Here is a 23,219-nt window from a genome sequence, read left to right on the forward strand (position 1 = left end):
TGGGACTTGTACTCGACTCGTGAAAGTTGCAAAAGTCAGGACTTGAAAGCTTGACTTGAACTCCTCTGCTGAGGGATTTGGTGTAGCCTACTTGTGACGTCACTGTTTTCAGACTTGACTCAATACCTAAAAACAAAAATGTTATCAGATTAGTAGATCCCTGTAGCAAACAGCTTACTCGTAGAGCGATTTAACTATCTCTATCACAGCCTCCCTACTGTACTATACTGTAGTCCTCAGTAAGTGGCTGAGCACTGCCAAAACTTGAGTGAGGCGTGCTGCCACCGGCAAATTGACAATTTCCTGGGGAACAGTGGTTAGTTATTTTCCCCGCCTGCATGCATTTGGCATTTTGGTAACTTGCCATGTTGGAGGAGAAGCACCTGCCTTTGCAAAGTCTCGTGTTGTTCCCAATACAAAGACTTTAGGATGGTCCTACATATTGGGACAGCGTCAGGATTGGTTTTCAAAGCAGTAGGCATAGGTTTTTTTTCTCGCAGCGGTTCTCGCTGCTGTCCAGATTCAGCGGTTCTCACACACGTATTGGTAGGCTGAGGGCTACTTGAGACTAGCTTGTATCAGTCTGTTGCATCGTATGAATACCTCAAGATTTCCATACAGTACATTCTAACATTATTTTTATTATTTATTATAAGATTACTGTACCAGTAATTAAGATGTTGTTCGTTACGTTACAGGATTGCCTATTGAGAAAAGTAAGTTCTTAGAGTACTTTTGCATTACGTAAAATGAACACCCCTTTTCTATGCACAATATTGTCCATAGGAAGCGTGTACGTCTACCTCAAATGTATTGACTCTAGCGTCATTGTATGGCCTAATCGACATTTATCTTTGAAGGCTAATAACAGGAATGAGATGCGCAATTTCCCCTTAAAGCTCAATAATTATGTTTGATGAGTGAGCATTAAATCAGGAGTCTACTGGAGATACCACCACCAGCTCTTTGAAGCAGACACACTCTTGTCACTCGGTCACAGGCATCATTTAATTTGCATTTCACTATGATGCTCTCACGCCTTTCAAAGGTTGTTTTGCCTTCTGCAATCTTCCTAGCTGCAAATGTGACAAATTCCAAATGTACTTTGTCAATGAATTTAGCTTTCTCTCTCCATTCTGTCATGCACTATAGTAAAACCAAACCAAAACAGGGCGGCGGTGGCTCAGGCGGTAGAGTGGCTGGATGGTAACTGCAAGGTTGCCAGTTCGAACCCGGGCTCCCCCAGAGTTGGTGTCGAAGTGTCCTTGCACTATATATTTCTAAAACTATGAAACATTTCAAAGATTTATTTTCAGGCAAACATGTCCACCGTAAGATTAACCTAAATAGGTTTGAATGGGGTTTCTAGGTGTAAGTATGTAGGACTAGTAGCATGCCAACGTTTGTGCTATTGCCATTGAGAATGCATTGGGCGTTTAAGTTAAATACAGGGGTGACATATTTTGACAGCAGAAACTGCCTGTCATAATTTCTCCCCCCTCCCTATTCCCCCCAGGTACATTATATATTTAAACTATTTTCAGCAATGGTACACTTGTTTTTTCAGTGGGTAGATCTTGTTGAGCTGGTCATTTTGAAAGTAGATCTCACGTCATAAATGTGTGGGCACCCCTGCCCTAGGGAAACTTCTACCGTGTGCCTTGTCAAGAAGTAGGAACTAAGTAGAAATAATGCAATTGTGGATTGTGGGCTTTCTTTGTGGCAACAAAAGGAACAGGAAGATATATTTTTGTAAGTGATTGCTTATTTGGAACCGTATCTACGGTAAGTACCGTAACTGAACCGATTGATCTATAATTGCATATGAGCATATTGACCAGTCTAGTATACCAATACCGACTGATCACAAATTCATGTTGCTTACAGTAGAGGTCAATGCAGAGAAGATGTTTGGTGGAGAGGTTTGTGAGCCCCAATAGACCTGAGAGCTGTATATGTAGTCTGGAGCTCCTGGTAGGGCCTCCCATGGAAAACTGGTCTTGGGTGAGGTGCCAGATTAAGTGTGGTTCGAGAGGATTCCATGGAAAAGCAACTAAGTAGTATAGCTAGTAGCTACCCTAACTGGACTAAGTTAAAAAATAATAGAGGGGGCTCTGGTTCAAGTTTATAGTCTGCTTATCATGTCCGCTTATCATGTACATGCAGTCCATACTTGTTCTGTGTCATCTTGTGAGCTTTTTCTTTTGAGCGTGTCCAAGCCATGTGCAATCACTTGTGCCAAGTCATCTTCATGGCCAAGTGCATATCCCACCAGTTTTCTGTTTAGTTATATTTAACATTTATTAGAACGGAACAGAATGAAAAGCAACACACGACGAGCATGAGCACAAGTTGGACTTTGTATAATGTGAATGTTCCATTCTGATGAATTCTTCAGGGTATGCTGCTGGTACAAAGTACAAAGGCTCAGGCTGAAGCTACACTCGACAATGTCAGGAATGGACCACACCCTATTAACTCAATGTCACAACAACACTATTGTCCGTATCCAGGCCAAAGCACATCATGTGTGCGTTCGTTGGCGGCCAGGTATCGGCGTCCAACTGTTGCAGACCCCGCCCCCATCTAGGGAAATGGTAACCCCTATTATCCAAGCCTGATCCCAGTTCCCGGCATGGTTATTAATGGCATCAGCTGCCTCATCTGGCAGACTGGCCAATTTTCTCAGAGATGCAGTGGCTAATGCATTGTGGACGAAGTCTTCTTTGGTCGTCGTGGCATTATTGACGCTAATTGGCATTTGGCCTCACCAGTTTGCCTCTTCAGTCTCAACGGTTTCACGCCCTGTTGAACTCTCTCTTCAAATTACTTTTCAACTTTCCCTCACGGTACTTGTCCGCTATCGGTCTCACGCCTGTATTTAGCCTCAGATGGAGTTTACCACCAGCGTTGGGCTTTGAGGCCCAAACACTGTAGATGGCCTTCTCCTTCGCGTGTCAGAAGCACTCCTCTGCTTCCTCTGCTGTTTTTAAACAAGGCCAGAAGCGTGTTTGGTCTTAACACTGTAGATGGCCTTCTCCTTCGCGTGTCAGAAGCACTCCTCTGCTTCCTCTGCTGTTTTTAAACAAGGCCAGAAGCGTGTTTGGTCTTAACACTGTAGTTGGCCTTCTCCTTCGCTTGTGTCTTCCTGTGTCTTACCTCCTCCTGCTGCGCCATGTGGGACACCCGCTTCGGGTGGAGCACGTCCTCTTCTGTGACGGCGTCTTGGGCATGAGGTCCAGCTCTGTGCTGACCTCCCCTGAGAGCGCTGCCTCCTGCTCCATCTTGTCCCGCCGCCACACCATGTGGACGCTGTCCACCTCCAGAGTTGAACTCCTGAAGCTTCAGTTCGTCCACGAAGGCTTGCTGTCTGGAGACCCATCAGCTGGAGAGAGAAGACAGAAGGGTGGTTCTGGGTCAGGGTGTGGAATGAGTTCCACCCAACAGAGGTAATACAGCAGCAGTCGGTCACATTAGAAGCAGAAACGGAACGAATGATCGTCCTCACCCATTCATATGCATTTCTCCTTAGTGGACTGATCTTAAATCGCACATTTTGGCATATTCCCCGATATTTGGCAGTAGAGGTCACTGTGGCTCCTCTCCATGTGTTTGCCGGAGGAAGTCCTGAGACGTGAAGGCGTACATATATCCTAGTCAACTTCGTTCAAGGGATGTTAATGTAAATTCTTATAAATATATTACTTTTGACAAAATATTTCAGTGATCCTGCATAATAAATGTTGGATCGATTCAGGCTTCTTTTTATTCAAACTGCCCAAGATGGAGGTCTCCGTCTCCGGCTCTGGTCCCGCCAGTCCACAATGTGGCCCAGGACGGTCCATGCTGACCAGGTGGTCATGCAGCTCTGGGGCATCCACACCTTGAATGAGATTTTAGAGATCTTGCAGGCCGTTTTACGCCGGGACCGGAGAAGCTTGTGACTCTTTTTGTTGAGTGGAGAAAGGGATGTCGGGCGAAAGGCACATAAAATGTCAATTATGACTGTGGTAACTGTGGTGTTTTTTCACGCCCAGGCAGGCCGGCTGGGGAGCGGCGGACAGACTCGAACCGTTCGGGCACTATCGCCGTTTTAAGATGGCTCTGAGGAGTGGTGTGTACGGCCACTGTGCATCAGATTGCTTCGTAGCACACTAGCATTGCGTCACTTGTTTAACGTGCTAAAGCTATACAGGCACACATTCCTGACATACAACGTTTTGGAAGGTCTGCAGACAATCTTCCCTCATCTCATGACATCATTTCTGCTGTTTTCCTGTTCAGTGAAATGTGCAACATTTTTCAACAATTGTTTCGCGAAGAAAAGCCCCTTTGTTGCCAGCTAAATGTAGGACTTGACCCAGTCAAAAAGGATGTGATAGTCCTGAGAGAGTAACGGAGAGTCTCTGGTGGTCAGTGTGAGAATGACTTGGATGCCAGTGTGGCAAAAGAAGTAGAGGTGTTTGTAAGAGTTGCCGAGCGGTCAAGGCTCCAAGAATAGACGAAGTCCAAGAATGTAGATCTTTTGTTGTATTTATTTACCTCCAAAACTGATGAACAGCCCATATGACGGATTGTCACAGCCCGGGTCTGAGGCAAAACAAAATACTGCACAAATAATACTGGCCACAATACACTTTCAAAAACCAAAAGTAAGAAATAAACACTTGTTAACTAACAAAGACAAAAACAACAAACCAAGAACTAAAGACACTGAAAACAGGCTATGCCTTCCCTGAAGACCCTGGCAGCTCTCCCTTGGTGTTGTCTCTTTGCTGTCTCAAGCCAACCCTCCCTTATATACCAGGTGAGACCCACCCACAATGATTAGTAATTGGACAATCTACTCAAACAAGGTAAAACATGACCAATGTTAACTATACAATTACACATTTCCTTAACAGACTCTGAATGTATTTCAAGGCATCAAAATAAATCACAAAACAATTACAATAGAATTAGGCAACACAGATAAGGGTATATGATGCTACACATAGCCACACCTCCAAGGAGCTTGATGACCGTCAATTAATGGAAGCAGCTGTGCAGTGTGTGTTTGTAATGATCAGTTTTATATTGTGGAGTCTTCTAGTGTCTATAGGGCACGGGTTGCCCCGTGACAGTGTTAATGATCAATTCCCCCACTAAGTAAGTAAGTAACCCAGCACGGCAGTATAGACTTGGCACATCAATATAAAGCGCCGAAGTCCTGACGTTACACGCTCATCCCCTGGTTCCAAGGCGTTCGCAGATGTGTTTCTCTATGGAGAATAACATGGGGTCATCTTAAAATCGTCTCATATAAGAATTGTGGTCCAAAAATAAACAAACTGTCTCTGTGATATTTTCGGGGAGGTGTCTCTGTATCGTTTATGACAGTCAGTCAGTCATATTTGGTACCGTCTGTTTCTAGCGAAAATGTAACTAATTCGGCAGCTGTAACATTCATGTTTTCTCCCAGTCAGTGGATTCTTCATAACCATTTGAGTGAAACCGCTGGGATTTATTTTTCAACACAGTTCTTATATGAGGCGAGCTAAGATCCCCCTGTAGAGGGATTATAATACAAATTAAAAAGCACACAAACCCGTGGACACATCCAATGTATTTAGCCACTGCACCACTAGGGTACGCCACCGTTAATTTATGTTCTTTAGCGCGACAGCATGGCTTACTGATAATAGCAGATGTACAAGTCCACCCACAACACAAGCGTTATGAGCTTATATATTGTCCTTTTTTGCCTCGTCTCTGTCCTGTATGACTCGGCATTTATTGTGCCCGTTTACCCAAATGGAGCCCTTTTGACTTGAGTCAGATTTAAGTACAAAAGAAAATTCAGGGTTTGGGACTTGACGTGTCTCGAATGACTTGAGACTTGACTTGGACTCACCTTTGATGACTGTGGGTGACAGACAGTGACTAAGCTGTTTGGAAAGCGGGAAGGAAGGTTCCTGGTTTTATCCTCGAGCAGGTTGATGCCTTGCATGGTTGCCGTCAGTTTTGAACGGGTGAGTGTAACTCGCGTTGCACAGCGCTTTGGATAATGGCACTATAGCAGACGTTTTATTTGATTTGACTTGGACTTAAAGCAGCTCTGCTACTAGCATAGCTTGGACTTAAAGCAGCTCTGCTACTAGCATAGCTTGGACTTAAAGCAGCTCTGCTACTAGCGTGCAGGACTTAACAGTGGTTCTACACATGGCCAGAAAAGCCTATTTGGGGTCATAGGGCAAATCCTTATGAAAGGCCCATGGAACTAGAATTCTAGTCCTATGGAATAGTCATTAAATAGATCACATCACACACACACACATGTCGGCACAGTTCAGATCTAAGATCAGTCAAAGTTACATTTAAGACCATCAACGTCTCATTTCAGAGAGAAGGGACTCGGTAGGCAAAGATCCTATTGCCGGCTTGTTCTTTTTTTAACTCTATGCTATGATGTCCTGATGTCTAGAGAGGATTCCTTTTTTTTTAACCCATTTTGACCTGAGATCAGATTCTAAAAATGTCTTCTACATCCTGACAGTTTTCTGAAAAAGCTATGTTTCTATGTCAGTCGTTCTTCGATTTTTCAAAAATAGCAGACCTACAAGCTCGTAGCGCGCCACTCGGTGGCGCGCTATGAGCTTGTAGATCTGCTATTTTTCAAAAGCTAAAGCATAACATAATGCTAACACCAAAAGGGGTTCCCGCCCAAAATGGGTTAAGGAGCGACCCTCCTATGTCCAGCTTTGAGGGTTTGTGTAAACACAAACATTGAAGACAAAAGTGAGGACGCAAATTGTGATTGGCCAGAAAGAGATGATGTATGATGATAAGAGTGCCCCTCACTTCACAGGGGTGTGATTCCCCCCCTCCCTCATTATGAATCTTAGATCTGAACTGGCCTTTGTATTTCCCATAGAACTATAATTATGTTAATGACATAACATTCAGTTGGTGTTGCATGGAAATGTTTTTAATTGCCTAGCAGGTAGGAGAGAGAATTCTGTAGTGGCCTACGAGACCAGGGGTGGTATTTTGTTTTTGAAATGGTCAGTGGGAAGTACACATTGACTTGTGTACTGGCCAGTCATAGGAGATTAAACCGGAGCTACATCATGTCATCTCTATTAGAGCCCAACTGATACATTTGTCTGGTCGATATCCGAGTGGAATAAAATGAGAGTGGCGACACTAGCGTTGACTCCCATTGTAACAATGGAATGCGGAAGTGCTCATTCTATCTCAATGGAATAGTTCCAATGTTTGGAACTATAGCCCATAGGCACCAGCTTTGCGGCGAGATCAAAGAGTGTCTCCACTCTCTTACTATTCCACTCGGGTCGATATAAAGTCCATTATATGACTTTTTTTACAATGTCTGTATCAGCAATTATACAGCCATTGTCCCCGGTGTTGTGTTTAGGTTTTTGTTTTCTTTAAAAAAGAAAATGGCCATTCTACAAGCTCAAAGTGTCACAACACAAGACATTGTGAGCTTATAGATCAGCTATTTTACTGGTTAAAATGTAATACATTTAATTTTGTTTATTTAAAAAAAAGGTATATGTAAATGTTCACAGGTCTTCAAATTGTTAAAAAATAATTGGACAATATCGGTCAAAACATTGGTAATGATGAGTGGTCTGGGACTCCAGAATCGTGATTGTATTGGACTCAAAACCCTGGCATTGGTCTGGTGATTGTATTGGACTCAAAACCCTGGCATCTCTATATTCTTCAAGTTACCTCACAATTATCAATGCATGAGGCCAGCTAAATTGATTTCCTTTAAGTGTATCAGTATCACAATGTTTAGACAATACAAGTCTTGAGCTATGTTTGTATTATCTATCATCTAACCTTTTTCACATTGTCAAATTAACAAAATAGGGCTGTGCCTCATAGTCGAATAATCAATTTTGGTCAGTTCAATCGCTTTGTTAGTTGATTATTCCATTTTTTTGCTTTTTTTTTTTTCTTCTGATGAGCACATCTCTTGTAATGTGTATAAACCTTTAATTCTACCAGTCTTTTGGCCAATCACCAGCAGACATAAGCCCTTATATACTTTGTTCTACGTCAAATAGTACAATGAAGCACATCCAATAGTTTATATATTTTAAATAATTCAAAATAAGACATTTTGAGACATTTTGGTAAATCTTCCCAAAATGGGGACCCCAGAGTTAATGTGAACAATAAACTAACCGATACACTGACACCACGGCGCGTAAACAGCCATAGAAAATTCTTACCCCAGGCTAAAACCGGATGTGACGTTTTTGGGCGTTCCTGTCTAGCGTGGTGTCAGTGTATTAGTCGACAAATTCCAATGCCTATTAGTAGACTAAGTTGACTATATTTAGTCGAGGACAGCCCTGTAGTGAACAACAATGATGGGTATTTTTTTTGTTTGTTGCCTCTACTTTTGCCTTTATATCCAGGCTTCTCTGGAATGTACTGTATGTATGGGATTCATATATGTATGGAAATGCAAAAACAAATCATGAGGCAGGTTTTTTGAAACAGCTGGAAATTCACCACCACCACACTGTGAAACAATGATCACTGGGAAAAAACTATTTATGCCATGAAGTGTTGTGTGAATTTATATCAGGTAAAAAGCTGTAAGAATGATAAAGAAGTAATTTAATATTGGAATGTGTATATATATTATATAAGAGGAACCCTGCTGTTATTTTATGTACTTTTATTTCCATTTGTGTGGCATGTTTTACCTCCCAGGATAAATGTAATCAAATATATGTTCTTTATTCCATAACGTTTTAATGCTTTGGAGGGGAGGGGGGGGTTAAGTTCCCCCCCACCTTATGACTATGATTTACAGTTGCCTTGTTGTTTGACCACTCGAGCGTAAAGGACAAAAACCTTAACTTGTATCCATTCATCCATCTTCTCTGTGACGAAGAGCTCTCTGGATATAGACTGCTTAAAGGACCACTTTCAACCTATCTTCATATAATGGGTCCTCACTAATAATCATGATAAAATGGCACAATTCTTTTCCTACTCGGTCTGTGTCTCATATAGGAGGGCCGTGGGCAGTTCAGAAACCCCGTCCACCAGTGACATCATCGATGGGGAATCCAAGCTAATAGAAACTGCAGGCTTTCTATAGTCCTGAAAAGTTGCAATGAAAAAATGGAAGCCATCGTTATCACGATAATAAAAATCAAAATTTTGTAAAATTGTAAAATGTTGTAAAAATATTGTTTAAAAAAAATCTGCCTAACTGATGTCACTGGTGGACGGGTTTCTGAACTGCCCACTGCCCTCCTATGAGACAGACTGAGTATTAAAAAGATTTTTTTCCCATTGTATCATGATTATTAATGCGGACCTAATATATGAAGATAGGTTGAAAAGTGGTGAAGTGGTCCTTTAACCACTTAAACTTGGTTGACCGGAATCCCTCAGGACTCTGTACTAGTGACTTTTTTTGTTTGTTTAAATATCTTCGCTGAAAGTAGCCTACAAGCTCACAACAACGCATTGCGAGCTTGCAGATCTGCTGTTTCTCGTGTGAAGGTTTTCCCCAGACTGGATGCTGCTGGGGTTTAAGTGGTTAACCCTTTGTTATGAGGGTGCATGTGCTGTTTTTGTAACCCGACTCCGCCAGCTGGTGGCAGCAGTGAGTTCCTCCTCCTGCTCCCATCTGGTCTCTCGGGCAGAGAGTACGATGTACTCCGAACAAAATCTGATCGGAGCGATATGTGGCCGTATGCGGCCGCTAGAGGCACGATCAACGTGAGACTGGTGACGTATTGTAGCTGTGCCACAGCTACAACAGGACTACAAGTCGAAATTATTATGGAGATATCAGATTTTTGTCCCCGCTGCTTCCAGTTCATCGTTTCTGCTTGAGAGAAACCAGATCAAGGTAGGAGGAGGGAACCTGTGTGAACTCAATACTGCCGCAATCTGGCGGAGTCAGGTTACTGTTTTTGGTGCGTGGAACCAAATCGGGCATTACACGTTAATGAGGATCTGTCAGAAGGAAGCTCTTTGTACCGTTACTCCATAATGCCAGTGTATACCTGTATTATTTGATGGTATGGTTTGTTTTGTTTTACTCCATAATGCCAGTGTATACCTGTATTCTTTGATGGTATGGTTTGTTGTTTTGTTTCTTTCTTTTCTTATATCTGTGAGCAATGCTGCATGACTGCCACAGACAAGTTCAGAGCACTTGTACTGCACTTTGCAGAACTGTAATATGCACCATACTAGTGCTGCGAGATCTGATATGTTTGCCTTTGGAGTGTGTGTTACATTTGATTCTTGGAACATTTTGCCTTTTAATTATACCCTGGTTTGTGGTTAATTTTTTTGAATGACCTTTTTATGACCGTTTGTATGTCATCGTTTGGTTTCAGAGCATGGTGGACCATTGTGGTGTTTATTTCGTTGCCTGTTTATAAAACGGTTGAATTAATCAAGAATGGTGTAAATAAACTAACCCTGCAGGCCTTTTTAATAACTTGAAAGAAGCTCACTTTATTTTGTACACACAATGCACATGCAGAATGAAGTTATGCTGCCCTCTATTGGCTATTTTAAAAAGGACAATTTAAGGTAAGGTATCCATTACAGCATTATTTTGGTCTTTTTAAATTCGTTTATGGTAATGAGCAGAGATTAGGGGAGTCATGAACAGATTTATTTTGTTACATAGTATGTACAGTATATAAAAAAATATACAATCATTTTTAAAATATTGTAAAAGCAGTTAGAAAGACACAGACCACTTGTTCAAATAGAATTAGGACACAAATTAAATAAATAAAAAGGTATAAAATATAATCTTTCAAGTGGAGGAGAGATGCTGATCATATAAGTATAATCCTAAATTAAATGGTTGAATAATCACAATCTTCCAGTTCCAGATGACATTGCAAACAGAACATCAATTTGTCATTTTCAAAGTATACAAAAATGGCCAAAACAATATAATTTTTTAATAATAATTTACATTGAAACTTACACTTTGAGGCAAGTTAAGGATTTCTCTATTACCAATGAATACGTGAGATTTATATCATTAGTTATGTTTCTTGCTCAGTCACAATAAAATGTAACAAGTTATTCAAGTATCAGTATTAAGGCAGTGTTTTAATACATTCCTGCAAGTAAGAATCAAAGGAATGACCCCATCTACATTTTTATTCCATAGCATGTTTCCAAATCAAGCTAGTTTTCCGAAATGTAAAGTATGAAAATATTTTTTAAAAAAAGTAATTCCTTGAGATTCACAAAGGGCTAAATGTATTTTATGTACATAAAAAACATTGTTTTTCAATTATAACCCAGATACAGTGATATCATATACTACTTGAAATGATTTGATATTAATTTCCCTTTTCAGTGCATATTCTTTTGTTTTGTATCGTTTAGACCAGGCAGACCATATCTTAACAGGGAATCACAGCCATTTTAAAAGAAAGGAATGTTTGCTCACTGTTTAGCTGCACTTTTTCTTATATGAAATAAACTGGTGACAGTGAAACATATCATTTAAAAGAAGGAGCAGGTCCATTACACATGATCTAATAATTGATTTGCCCGTCTGGCTTCATCGCAGCATTCAGCCTGTGCTATAGTATAACCATGCTCTGGGGGCTTATTGAAAAATGAGATCATGGATGTAGGTTGAAGAAACGAGGCTTCCCTCAATCCCTCTAGAGAACCATGGAGAACCTCCGTCAGAGAACTATACTGCTGCTCTGGACCCGACAGGAGTCCATTGAGGAGGTTCTGATACCAGGTGTGCGTGCGTGTGTGCGTTTGCGTGTATTTATATATATTTCATTTTTTTATTCAATTAACTTGAACCCTAGCATCCCTATTCTGGAGCCAACATTTGGCAAACATAGGTCTGCAAGCTCACAAGGAGCCATGCTTGCGACACATCGTGAGCTTGTAGATCGGCTATGTTGGGTCAAGATATTCAGTATGAGTGAAAAGAAACAAGAGGTGGCCTAGTAGTACAGAGCCCTTCATCGTCTTCTTCAGTTATACTACTATACTGTGGAATCCTCTGTGGTTCTCGCCACTGCTGCTGCCATGTTTGCGTGCATGACTGCCGCATGAATGGTATAAAACAGCATACTGTCCATATCTCCGTCGTCCTTCCCGAAGAAGGCCCCTCTCCTTAGGGTGTCGATGACCGAAGTGTTGCAACAGGCGACGAGCACGCTCACCCCTACCTCTTTGTAATCCTTGAGCAGCCCTTTGAAGGCGACCGTGCCCGCCGAGTCCACGAAGGGAATGGCCGAGCAGTCTAAGACGATAGTGTGGAAATCCAGTTCTCTTCGAACTAGCGCAATACTGACCTCTCCGTTGGTTTTATCTGGTACAGCTGCAGCGTTTTGTTTAGCGACCAACTCTTTGGCCTTCCTCTTTTCAGCCTTTCTCTTTCGCGTCAACTCCAAGAAAGGGTCCACTCCGACAGCCTTGTAGAGGGACTTGAGGAACGAGTCCTTGTTTGCGTAGTACAGGGGAGACTGGAAGCGGAACACCTGGACACGAGACGGGGCTGTGAGGTTCTTGTACTCCTCCATGTCCTCGTAAAAGTCTGTATCATCCGCCCGGCCAAGGAGAGAAACCTTTAAGAGAGACGGATTAGATCATATGTTTGACCTTTACAAGGATCTTACATTAATGAATTATATAGTTTACACTACAGTACTTGTTTTACAATGCTTTCTTTGGTTTATGAGCATGAGGAAAGACAGAAAGTGAAGTCTAAATAACTTATTAAAATTACCTTAGCATTCTGGGTCTGATAGATGACACAGAGCATGGAAAACACGATTCCGACCAAGAGGCCCAACTCCACGCTGATGAGTGCCGACGCCACCATGGTGACCAGCCAGACGATGGCGTCGATCTTGCTTGTGCGCCACTTTGACGGGACGTCCCGGAACTTCCTGAGAGCTCCCCTCAGGCTGACGATGATGATGCAGGCGAGGACGCACTTCTGGAGGGCGTAGAAGTAAGGAGCAAAAAACAGGAGGACGAGGAGGACGACGAGAGCACTGACCAAGCTGGATACCTATACGAGAGAGAAGGTTTGAAACATGCTTTCATTGGTCAACAAGGCAAGGTACTGTACCACACACATAATTCATAACCTCAGTAAACCCATACTCTTTACCCATTTAGACCTGAGGACGATTCTACAAATGTCTTCTAAAACATGAAAAACCTAAGTTTCTATGTCGGCGGTTCTCAAACTATTTCTTGTCAAGGACCCCCAGAATTATATGTAATTGGCCGCCAACGCCCATCTGAAAATATGTAGTTACAGGGACCCCACAGAAGCAAGGCTTTGAGTTAAAAACGTTCACTTTGAAAGAATATATATTCAAAGATTTGCACCACATTTTCACGATTAAAAAAAAAATAGCAGACCTACAAGTTCATAGAGCGGCACTCGGTGCTGCGCTATGAGCTTGTAGATCTGAGATTTTTCAATAGCTAAAGTATAACATAATGCTTAAAACACCAAAAGGGGTTCCCGCCAAGAATGGGTTAAAATGTGGGAAAATCATTACTGTAATATTTAATTCTGGTTTCAGTATCCAACCCCAAACACCAGTGGAGAATCGTCGGCACCCAGCGGACACAGTGGACAGTAAAATAAAAGTGACACAGGAAACTATGAGGCAACTCGTTAATTTTAGAGACCAGGATTACTGCATGTTTTTGTGAGGGTACCTACCCTCGGGGACACGGGGAGAACATGCAAACTCCACACAGAAAGGCCCTTTCGCCAACCCCGCCTCGGGTATGGGCACTGATGAACGCGCCCACAGCGCCCCCATTACTTTTCTAATATTGTGATACATATCACAATTTGAATACTGTCGGTGATAATTCTACCATTTTAACTTTAAAAACCTCTTAAGCCCCAATTCCCCGCCGGCGGGGGCAGCGCTGTCCACCTCATGAACAGCTCTCAGCGGGTAAATGGGGCTGGTCAAGGTCAGGTTCCAACTCCGATATTTTTTATTTCCCCCCCTGGACCCCCCTGTTAAACCTGGCATCCCTATTTTGGGCATGTTATTATAGACAAACATTTCACGTATTTTCTAGATTTAGCTAATAGTTTCCATCATTTTCCAAAATAGATGGCTCACAAGTTAACACACTATTTGCATTTTTCTTTAAAGTATCAAATATGTATTTCTAGATTTTCTACATATTTATATTGTGTGCTACCTTTGTATTGATATAAGCTTGTACATCTGCTTTTTTCACGGCTATTTTGCCCAACAACGACGTACCAGCTATATACTGTATAAACAAATCACCAATAACAATGAAATCAATAACGAATCAACGATGAACAAATCAGGTAACAAAAAAAAGGTCTGGGGTGCATGTGGGTTTTAATAGGGAGAGCTTGTGGACAGCCATACAGATATTGTGGCATAAATAACAGACGAGATAAAATTCCTATGAATGACCATCAGCTGATGGTCAGCAAGGCGTGATTAATTGCTTTTTATGTGGATGCATGTCTATATGTTTATTCTATTTTTAGCTACATGAGAACGGAATTTCCCTCTGCTATCAAGTCATTATTAATAATAATTATTAACCTTATCTTACTTTATCATACTTTTATTACTCTGTAATAAACTTGATCGGTAATAAAAACTGCCTGATAGTTACAGTAGCCCAGTATGATAGAGACATGGGGTTAAATTACTAAACTGCTTAGTTCACACTCACAATTCACCCTGTAATATAAGAGTGTGAATTGGTAGCTGAAACTTCGATCACATTTTCACCGATGTTCGATTCTGGCCTAAACGTTTGCCTGCATTTGTCAAATGTTCACCTATTATGACACCTCCACAACGCTAGGATGCGTAAAATTAAGAAAAGAAAAACAAAACACCTAAGAAGAATCATCTTTAACCCATTTAGACCTGACGTCGACATTTTTTAAATGTATTCTAAATCCTGACAGTTTTCTGAAATACCTTTCAGTGGTGCTCAATATTTCATGTCAAGAACCCCAAAAATTATATGTATTTGGCCGCCGACCCCCATCTGAAAATATGTTGTTCCAGTGACCCCCCCCCCCCCCCCCCAGAAGCAAAGATTTGAGTTTAAAACATTCACTCTGAAAGAATATATATCCAAAGATTTGTAACACATTTTCACGATATTTAAAAAAAATAGCAGATCTACAAGCTCGTAGCTATGAGCTATGAGCTTGTAGATCTGCTATTTTTAAATCGCGTCGCAGCGTGACACGTTGTGGACGTGTAGATCGGCTATTTTCAGCATGCAACTAATTGTAAAATGACTTCAGGCTACTGGATCTCTTGTCCACTAGTCCCTTCCTAACATTTTAGTCTAGTTTTTATTTGTTGACGAAATTGTCACCATATTTAGTCTTAGTCTTAGTCATCATAGCTTAGTTTTCATTTAGTTTCCATTTCCGTTTTGGCCAGTGAAAAAAGATAGTCGACGAACATTTTTCGTCATAGTTTTATAGTCATGTTTTGCTGTGTGTATCACCTGTGTTTGGCAGCATGTGGAGTCCTTCACCATGGTTTTGGCTCACCTGTGTTTGGCAGCCCGTGGAGTCCTTCACCATGGTTTTGGCTCACCAGTGTTTGGCAGCATGTGGAGTCCTTCACCATGGTTTTGGCTCACCTGTGTTTGGCAGCCCGTGGAGTCCTTCACCATGGTTTTGGCTCACCTGTGTTTGGCAGCCCGTGGAGTCCTTCACCATGGTTTTGGCTCACCAGTGTTTGGCAGCCTGTGGAGTCCTTCACCATGGTTTTGGCTCACCAGTGTTTGGCAGCCCGTGGAGTCCTTCACCATGGTTTTGGCTCACCTGTGTTTGGCAGCCTGTGGAGTCCTTCACCATGGTTTTGGCTCACCTGTGTTTGGCAGCCCGTGGAGTCCTTCACCATGGTTTTGGCTCACCTGTGTTTGGCAGCCCGTGGAGTCCTTCACCATGGTTTTGGCCAGCGCTGCACTGGTGGTGAAACAGTGGAAGAAGGACGGGATGATGTTGCAGCAGCCGATGGCCAGCATCTCCTGGTTGGGACGAACCGAGTAGCCGTTCTTCTTAGCGAACATCTCCGACAGCGACACGGTGAAGGCAAAGCTGAGGGCAAAGAAATAAAAGAGTGAGTACATGTGCCATGTATATTATCAGTGGTTCCCAAAGTGGGGTCCGGGGACCCCTAGGGGTCCTTGAGGGAGTTCCAGGGGCAGCTAAATGATAGTTATAATAGAAACCAAATGGACCCTTATGGGTCTTATGGGTCTGTAACTTTGAGAGTGTACAAATGGAACCACATGGAGCCTGAGTCTATCAAATTCAATGTTCTCTTTCAAGTGTCTTTTGAAATCACACTTACAGACTTTATCCAAGGCGCTTTACAGAGATTGTGCATTACATTCACACACACATTCACACAACGACTCCGGAGACACCATGCAAGGCACCAACCTGCACATCGGGAGAAATTAGGGGTTCAGTGTCTTGCTCTAGGACACTTCGACACTGCATGACTCTGGGGGAGCCCACAGGGTTCGAACTGGGAACCTTTCGGTTTCTATCCGGTCACTCTACCCCTGAGCCACTGCTGCCCTGTGTGACTTTTCCAGGTTTACATCAACAATAGAAATCCATAGTTGATACTAAACACTATTGAATATATATATATTATATATATATTTTTTTTAATCATAAAACCACTGAGGCAGTATGTGTGGTGGTTGCGATTAACCGCTAACATATTTTTTAGCAGAATTGCAATGGCTGATAACCAACCACAGTTGTCTTTGAATTTGGTTTTGCCCAGATCAATCTTTTGTTGTTTGTTACCAGAACTAAGAAGGACACTCCCACATAATATGTAAATATGTTACTATTTCATTTAAATCACATATACTGTAGGATACAGTTTGGAGAAGTAGTTAATCATAAAACGCCATTTTGGTGTCCGATAAGTTTGTTAAATTGAAGTACAGGCTAATTAATTTATGATTTCGATTATCTTCTCGTGTCCTGTTTGAAATGTTTCTCACACAGTCTTTACACACGCTTTCTTTCTTATCTGTTGACTGTTCTTATCCTGTCTATTATTCAGATTTCCCACATGGGGCTGAACTGAACACACACACACACACACACACACACACACACACACACACACACACACACACACACACACACACACACACTGATAACTGGACATACCGGTGTACCATACCTAATAACTGCCAGAGGAATGGCATCCAGTGCCACACGTGGCATCAGGGTGAAATCAGGCACCTGTGGGGGGATGAAACCTGTTGGGATGTGCCCGGAAACGCTGGAGCTGTATTGGCCGTTCAGATCCCCAAAATGACTGGCCAGGGTGGCTCCTGCCACTACGACCAACTCGGTGGGTAGTGGGATCTTTAGACGGTCCTTGTAGCGCTCCTGGATCTCCTTCCCTGCCACTATAGGACACAGTGGTGGAAAGTAATTAAGTACTTTTACTTAAGTACTGTACTTAAGTACAATTTTGAGGTATTTGTACTTTACTTGAGTATTTCCAATTTCCAGTACATTTACTTCTACTCTCCAGTCTCCACTACATCTCGGAGCCAAAATTTGTACTTTTACTTCACTACAATTATTTGAAAACTTTAGTTACTTTGGATATTTAAATTTTGATTTAGAAAACGTACATTAACAATTTCGACCCTATACGCATTGTGAGCTTGTAGATCGTCTCTTTTCAAATGGCCGAAATGGCCATTTGAAAAGAGACGATCTACAAGCTCACAATGCGTCGCGTTGCAACGCATTGAGAGCTTTTTTCAATATATTTTCTACACATTTTGAACTTGTGAAATGGGACATTCTGCAATATAAATAGGCCTACTTTAATTTTAGTACTTTAAGTACATTTTGATGCCGATACTTTTATACTTTTGTATGTACTTTTACTCAAGTACATTTTCAATTCCGTACTTTTACTTGTAACGAAGTAGTTATAAATTGCAGTATTGGTACTTTTACTTAAGTAAAACAATTGAGTACTTTTTCCACCACTGCTAGGACAATAAATAAAGTGCTTCATGCTCTAGGTCTAGGACATACACGGGCAACTGGCGGCCCCCGGGGGCCACATGCGGCCCCCCACCTTCACTTAATGTGGCCCTCAGGTCAATATCAGAATACTGATATATTATTGATTTGCAAACATGGCCCGCTTCAATTACTTCAGTCTAAATTAGTAGCTTACTGAGTTAGTATTAAAATGTCATTATCTTTTTTTTATGTCCCAATGTTGCATTTAGTTTATAAAGTTAACATAACTATAATTAAAGGCATTTGAAATTAAATAAAAAATGTTACTTTTCAGGATTTAAATTCAAATAATAGCAAAAAATTGCTGATCTACAACACAAAGAACCTCCTTTGTGTCTCCATATTTGAGTTAACCCTACTCCACTTTAACCCTATACATCAGCAATTTGAAAGTAGCCTAGCTGGTCTACACTCTATTTCCTCTGAGGTGGAAGGTCTGGTGATGTGCGTTATGCACAAACTTGGAGATCTGCTTGTAGAGCGGTTAAAACATTTTAATAACCCAAATCGGCTCCCTGGTACAACATATTTTCAGATTGCTGTCTTTGGCCAAATACATATACGAGAATAATTTGGGGTCCTTGACATGAAAAGGTTTCGGAAACCAGTGCTTTAGTATTTATTTACCCAAGATGAAGATACAGATTGCACTGGTGATGAGGTCACAGAAGTTGGTCGTGTGAATGTTGGCGAAGATGTTGTACCAGGTAAAGATGACTGTTCCGTAGCCCTGGTGGCGGGGAATCTTCAGACCCAAAAGGTACTTGGCCTGTACGGTCAAGATGGTGAAGGAAGCGCCAGTGGCGAAGCCATCCAGCATGGGGGCAGAGAGGTAAATGGAGACGAAGCCTAACCTGAACACGGCCATCATGATCTGGAGAGACGGTGGGGTTGGTGGTTAAAGTTATCACTGTATTAAATATACGAAATCAACCGTTATCAGGACGTTGGAATATGGCTAATATGGCCATACTGGCATACTAGACATTGTGGTGTTTGGCTGTATTCCCCCGGCCTGCACGCAGCCACGCATGCAGGGTGTGGTGCAGAACTGCAGACATAGCCTGGTCAAGGACTCCCCCTGCTGAACGTGTCATTTCCAACTATTGTCGGGGCATGGAAACTAGGGGCTACTAATATTTACTATTCTCTGCCTATCGGGACGTAACTCGGACGGTGCTGAGTCGGGTCTGGTGGCCTTCACAACGCTCGGCACGGCGACTCGCTCGGCACGGCGACTCGCTCGGCTATAGCGCCTCGCTCGGCGGTGCCCCATATATATACTCTATGGGTGCCCCACGTGGCTCAAGGCCACCAGACGCGGCGCGTCTCCGTCATTGACACAAAAAGCAAAACGCTCCCATAGTTTCAGTTCCGGATTTCCCAGTATGTTGATTATCACATACTGGGGGTATTTCTAAGGTGCTGATTACAAACATTCTCTTGATTATCGGGTGATAACATCCGAAGCGGGTGACATATGAGATGTGGACATGGGGGAGGAATATTAAGGACATACAGAAAGTTGAACCAGCAGTGAACCTACAATATTTCTAATATCCTAGCTCCTTAAGAAATGTTTAGCTCAAACAATCATGGTTTCTTTGACTAGTGAAACATCACCTTATAGTCTTCTACACCCACAACACCAGAGGGAGTGCAACGAACCATGTACAACCCAGATTCGGCACAAACAAGGGACTAAATTATTTTCGCTCCTATGCCACCAAAATGTGGAACGCCCTACCAACTGTCATTAAGACATGCGAATCCCTTGACTCCTTCAAAACCGCTCTCAAAGGGCACCTACGGATGGCTGCAATTCGAAACTGGCCCCCGTAAAATCTGAATCCCCCCCCCCCCCCCCTTTTTTCCCCTCACTGTATATATTTCTTTTCCCTTTTTACCTCCTTTATGATGAATTCCTGTTCTGTCTATAGAAGTATCTATTTGTACGTCTCTAAATGTTTTGATGATTTGAACATGGTGGACCCTATTGGAAACAAGTGTAATGCTTAATTGGGTCGTCCACTCACAGTTAACAGCCTTTGTATTGAGTTTGTGCTTGAAATGTACTGTAATTCTGCAAACTGTTAATAAATTCTTCAATCAATCAATCAATCAATTCTTGCCAGCCCATAGAGCCCCATTGTGAACCCGGACATTTTGGAGTACCCTAAAGTTTTATGTTATGAAATGTTGAGTATGGGTCCCCAAGCATGGATGCTAACTTGCATATATTTCATTATTATTTCATAATTAACATAATAAGCTGGGGTACCATTAACATCCAATATAAGGCAACATTTTCAAAGTCTCATTATGCTTTAAGTAGCATGGCACGGGTCAAACTAGGGGTTTTTCATGATTCTGAATCCATTGTCACAGGAATGGGGCATAAACCAGCTGATAGGTCTGTGTTATTGTATGTCATTGCTCATCCAGTATCTTAAATGGATTTGGCATTAAACAGAGTTTTATTCTACTTGAGAGTCCTGCCTGTTGTTCATTGTTTTTTGGGCGTCATCTAGTCCAACCCTAACCTCAATAATCAGCGTCATTACTAGTGTTGCCAAACTCTCGAGAAATAACCCACAACCTACTCTTAACTAATGCAGACAGTAAAGAAAAATCACACCTGTGTGAACTGAGTGGTGCAACTCCCCTCTCCCCCCTCCCCCTGCCCCCTCTCTCTCTCTCTCATTAGCAGGCAACAGTGCAGCACTATCTCTCTCTCTCTCTGTTTCTGGCACAACAGCGCCACTTTTGCCCCTACTTGTACTCTAAACATAGTAACATGGTAACGTCACATAGTCACATAGGTTAGGACGGACATTGCTGTTCCTTGGAGTGGTTGCACCACTCAAAAAACAGTCCACAAGCAGGAGACCTAGTGTTGAGTACAGACGATTAGAGGTATTTATGTATGTATGTTGTGGTGCTGCTCGGCTCCATTGCTTGCTATGCCTAGAGATTGTAAACACAGATAAGCGGAAGTGCTTAACAGTTTACTCCACTAGAGGGGGGGAGTGGCCTCTACCCAGTACTCGGCCAAAATACCCCTCTATAAGCTACAGTCTGTACAGTAGGGCCATACCTGGTAAATGCCGGCTAGGAATGTGACGGCCACTGCTACAGAGATGGCATAACATTCCTTGCCGCACTCCGACCCCTGTCCCAGGTCACTGGCGAAGACATCGGTACCCTCAGTGCTGTTCAACATGCCAGGATCCATGGCGTTAGTGCTGGAATCCACATTGGGAAAGGCCAGATCCACCTCCCTGTACACCACCTATAGAGGCAAAGGGAATCATCGTCGGTCATGAATCCAAATAGACCTGAATTAACCATTTAGACCTGACATCAACATTTAAAAAATGTCTTCAAAATCCTGACAGTTTTCTGACAAACCTTATGTTTCTGTATCAGTGGTTCTCAATATTTCATGTCAAAGACCATCCCTGCATCCTGGGACTCATTACATTGGAAACCTATTTACATCACTTCTACTCAGGAGCAGTTATGGGTACATCATCTTGCTCAGGAGACCTTGACACCCAGAATTGAAACAGGTTCCCAAACAGGCTCTAGTATATACCTTCTGTGCCACAGCTACCCCTAAAGCTGACCATAAAAGCTGCACTTATTTTTAATTAATATAAAATCTGATCAATGCAGAGCTTCAGTTACACAGCTGTCAAATATGAGATCACAATTCTCCCACTCCAACTTTCTCTTGTCCATGCAGAGCAATGACTGTACCTGGCCGACCATGAGACTCATGAGGCTGAAGATCCCCACAGACACATGTCTGGACGTCCCCATGAAGAAGTAGATGATGTTGGCAAAGAACGAGGTGTACAAGCCATAGATGGGGTCGACGCCAGCCAGAAGACAGTAGGCGATAGCCTGGGGCACCAGGATGATGCCCACGATCAACCCGGACATCAGATCTCCCCACACGTATTCCCGAAGCTTGTACTTTGGCAGCCAGCGCACCACGGGGAAGAACCCCGTCAAAGTTGCTCGAACTCTGGGCACGGAGCACGTCACGCCCTGCTTGAGCCTGGATCTCAGGGTGGAGAGTGGAGTATGGCGCTGGCGAACATGGCGTTCCAGGTGAGGATGAGGTGGAGGTGAGTTGGCTTCTGTGTCCTTGTTGGTGGTGTCCTCCATGACCTAGTGGAGGTGGCGCAGGTCGGGTAGATGTAGGGGTTGTGTGGAGAGTTGATTACAGGGTGGTTTAGCCGTGCTCCTGTGAGATCATAATAGAAAGAAGATTATTACTGTTAAGATAGAATTGAGAATGGGGTTAGACAGGCAGTTAGTGAGTAGTGCAAGAGTTAGAAAGTTAATGGTGCTGAGAAACGTTGATGACATGTTGTCCTCATGTCCTTTACTCCTGAAGGAAAACAATAATTAAACAAACGGGCCCTGTGATAGCTTTCACCTCAACATAACCATATGGTTACACCAACCAAATACCTTTTTGGTTCAACTTCTAATAGATACACTGATTCGTCAGGCCCAGGATGAATGTCTGCAGTATTGAAGTTCTAGCATTCAATTCTAATGGCTATTACAAAATGCAGTTGTCCAAGTCAGATTGTCTGAGGCATTCTCCAGCAAAGCAAGCATTTCCCATAGAGCAAAGCTACAGTGTCTTATTGGTTACAGTTTGTAATTCTACTGTGAAACCTGGACATTATTAGGCAATGAGGTTAATTTGCCAGATTTGTCCCCATAGGATTAAAAATGTCTGGGAGAAACCCCCACAAAATAACACCTGTAATATTGCAACTGTGAAGTCGTTATTATGTTGTTGTCGTTGTTGTTTTTACTTTATTATATTGTTCACTAGAGACCATGCCTTCAAATAATATACATAATTTTGTTTTTGTTATTTAATGTGAAATAGAAAAGCCATACAAAGCACAAATGACAGCTAGACAAACATGGCAAGCTACTGTATAAATACACCTCACTGATTGGCAAGCAGGGTGGAAAAGGGAGTAGTTATCTATCAAAAGGTGACTATGGAGGCCGAGGCGGGAGGAGCTATGATCAGATTCCCTTTAAGCATTAT

The 23,219-nt window shown here is 42.4% G+C and overlaps 1 protein-coding gene across 1 annotated transcript; it reads right to left on the reverse strand.

The window, feature by feature from the left end:
• Positions 1 to 12,035: 12,035 nt before the first annotated feature.
• On the reverse strand, positions 12,036 to 22,309 carry slc26a1 (solute carrier family 26 member 1; the record flags this gene model as incomplete). The annotated part of the gene is made up of 7 exons (XM_079525349.1): positions 12,036 to 12,620; positions 12,782 to 13,069; positions 15,967 to 16,150; positions 17,265 to 17,496; positions 18,761 to 19,007; positions 21,231 to 21,425; positions 21,896 to 22,309. 7 exons carry the CDS (start codon positions 22,307 to 22,309, stop codon positions 12,036 to 12,038), a joined length of 2,145 nt encoding a protein of 714 aa, XP_079381475.1.
• Between the last annotated feature and the right edge of the window lie 910 nt (positions 22,310 to 23,219).

Source organism: Electrona antarctica, assembly GCF_951216825.1.
Source record: "Electrona antarctica genome assembly, chromosome: 16".
Lineage (NCBI taxonomy): Eukaryota > Metazoa > Chordata > Actinopteri > Myctophiformes > Myctophidae > Electrona > Electrona antarctica.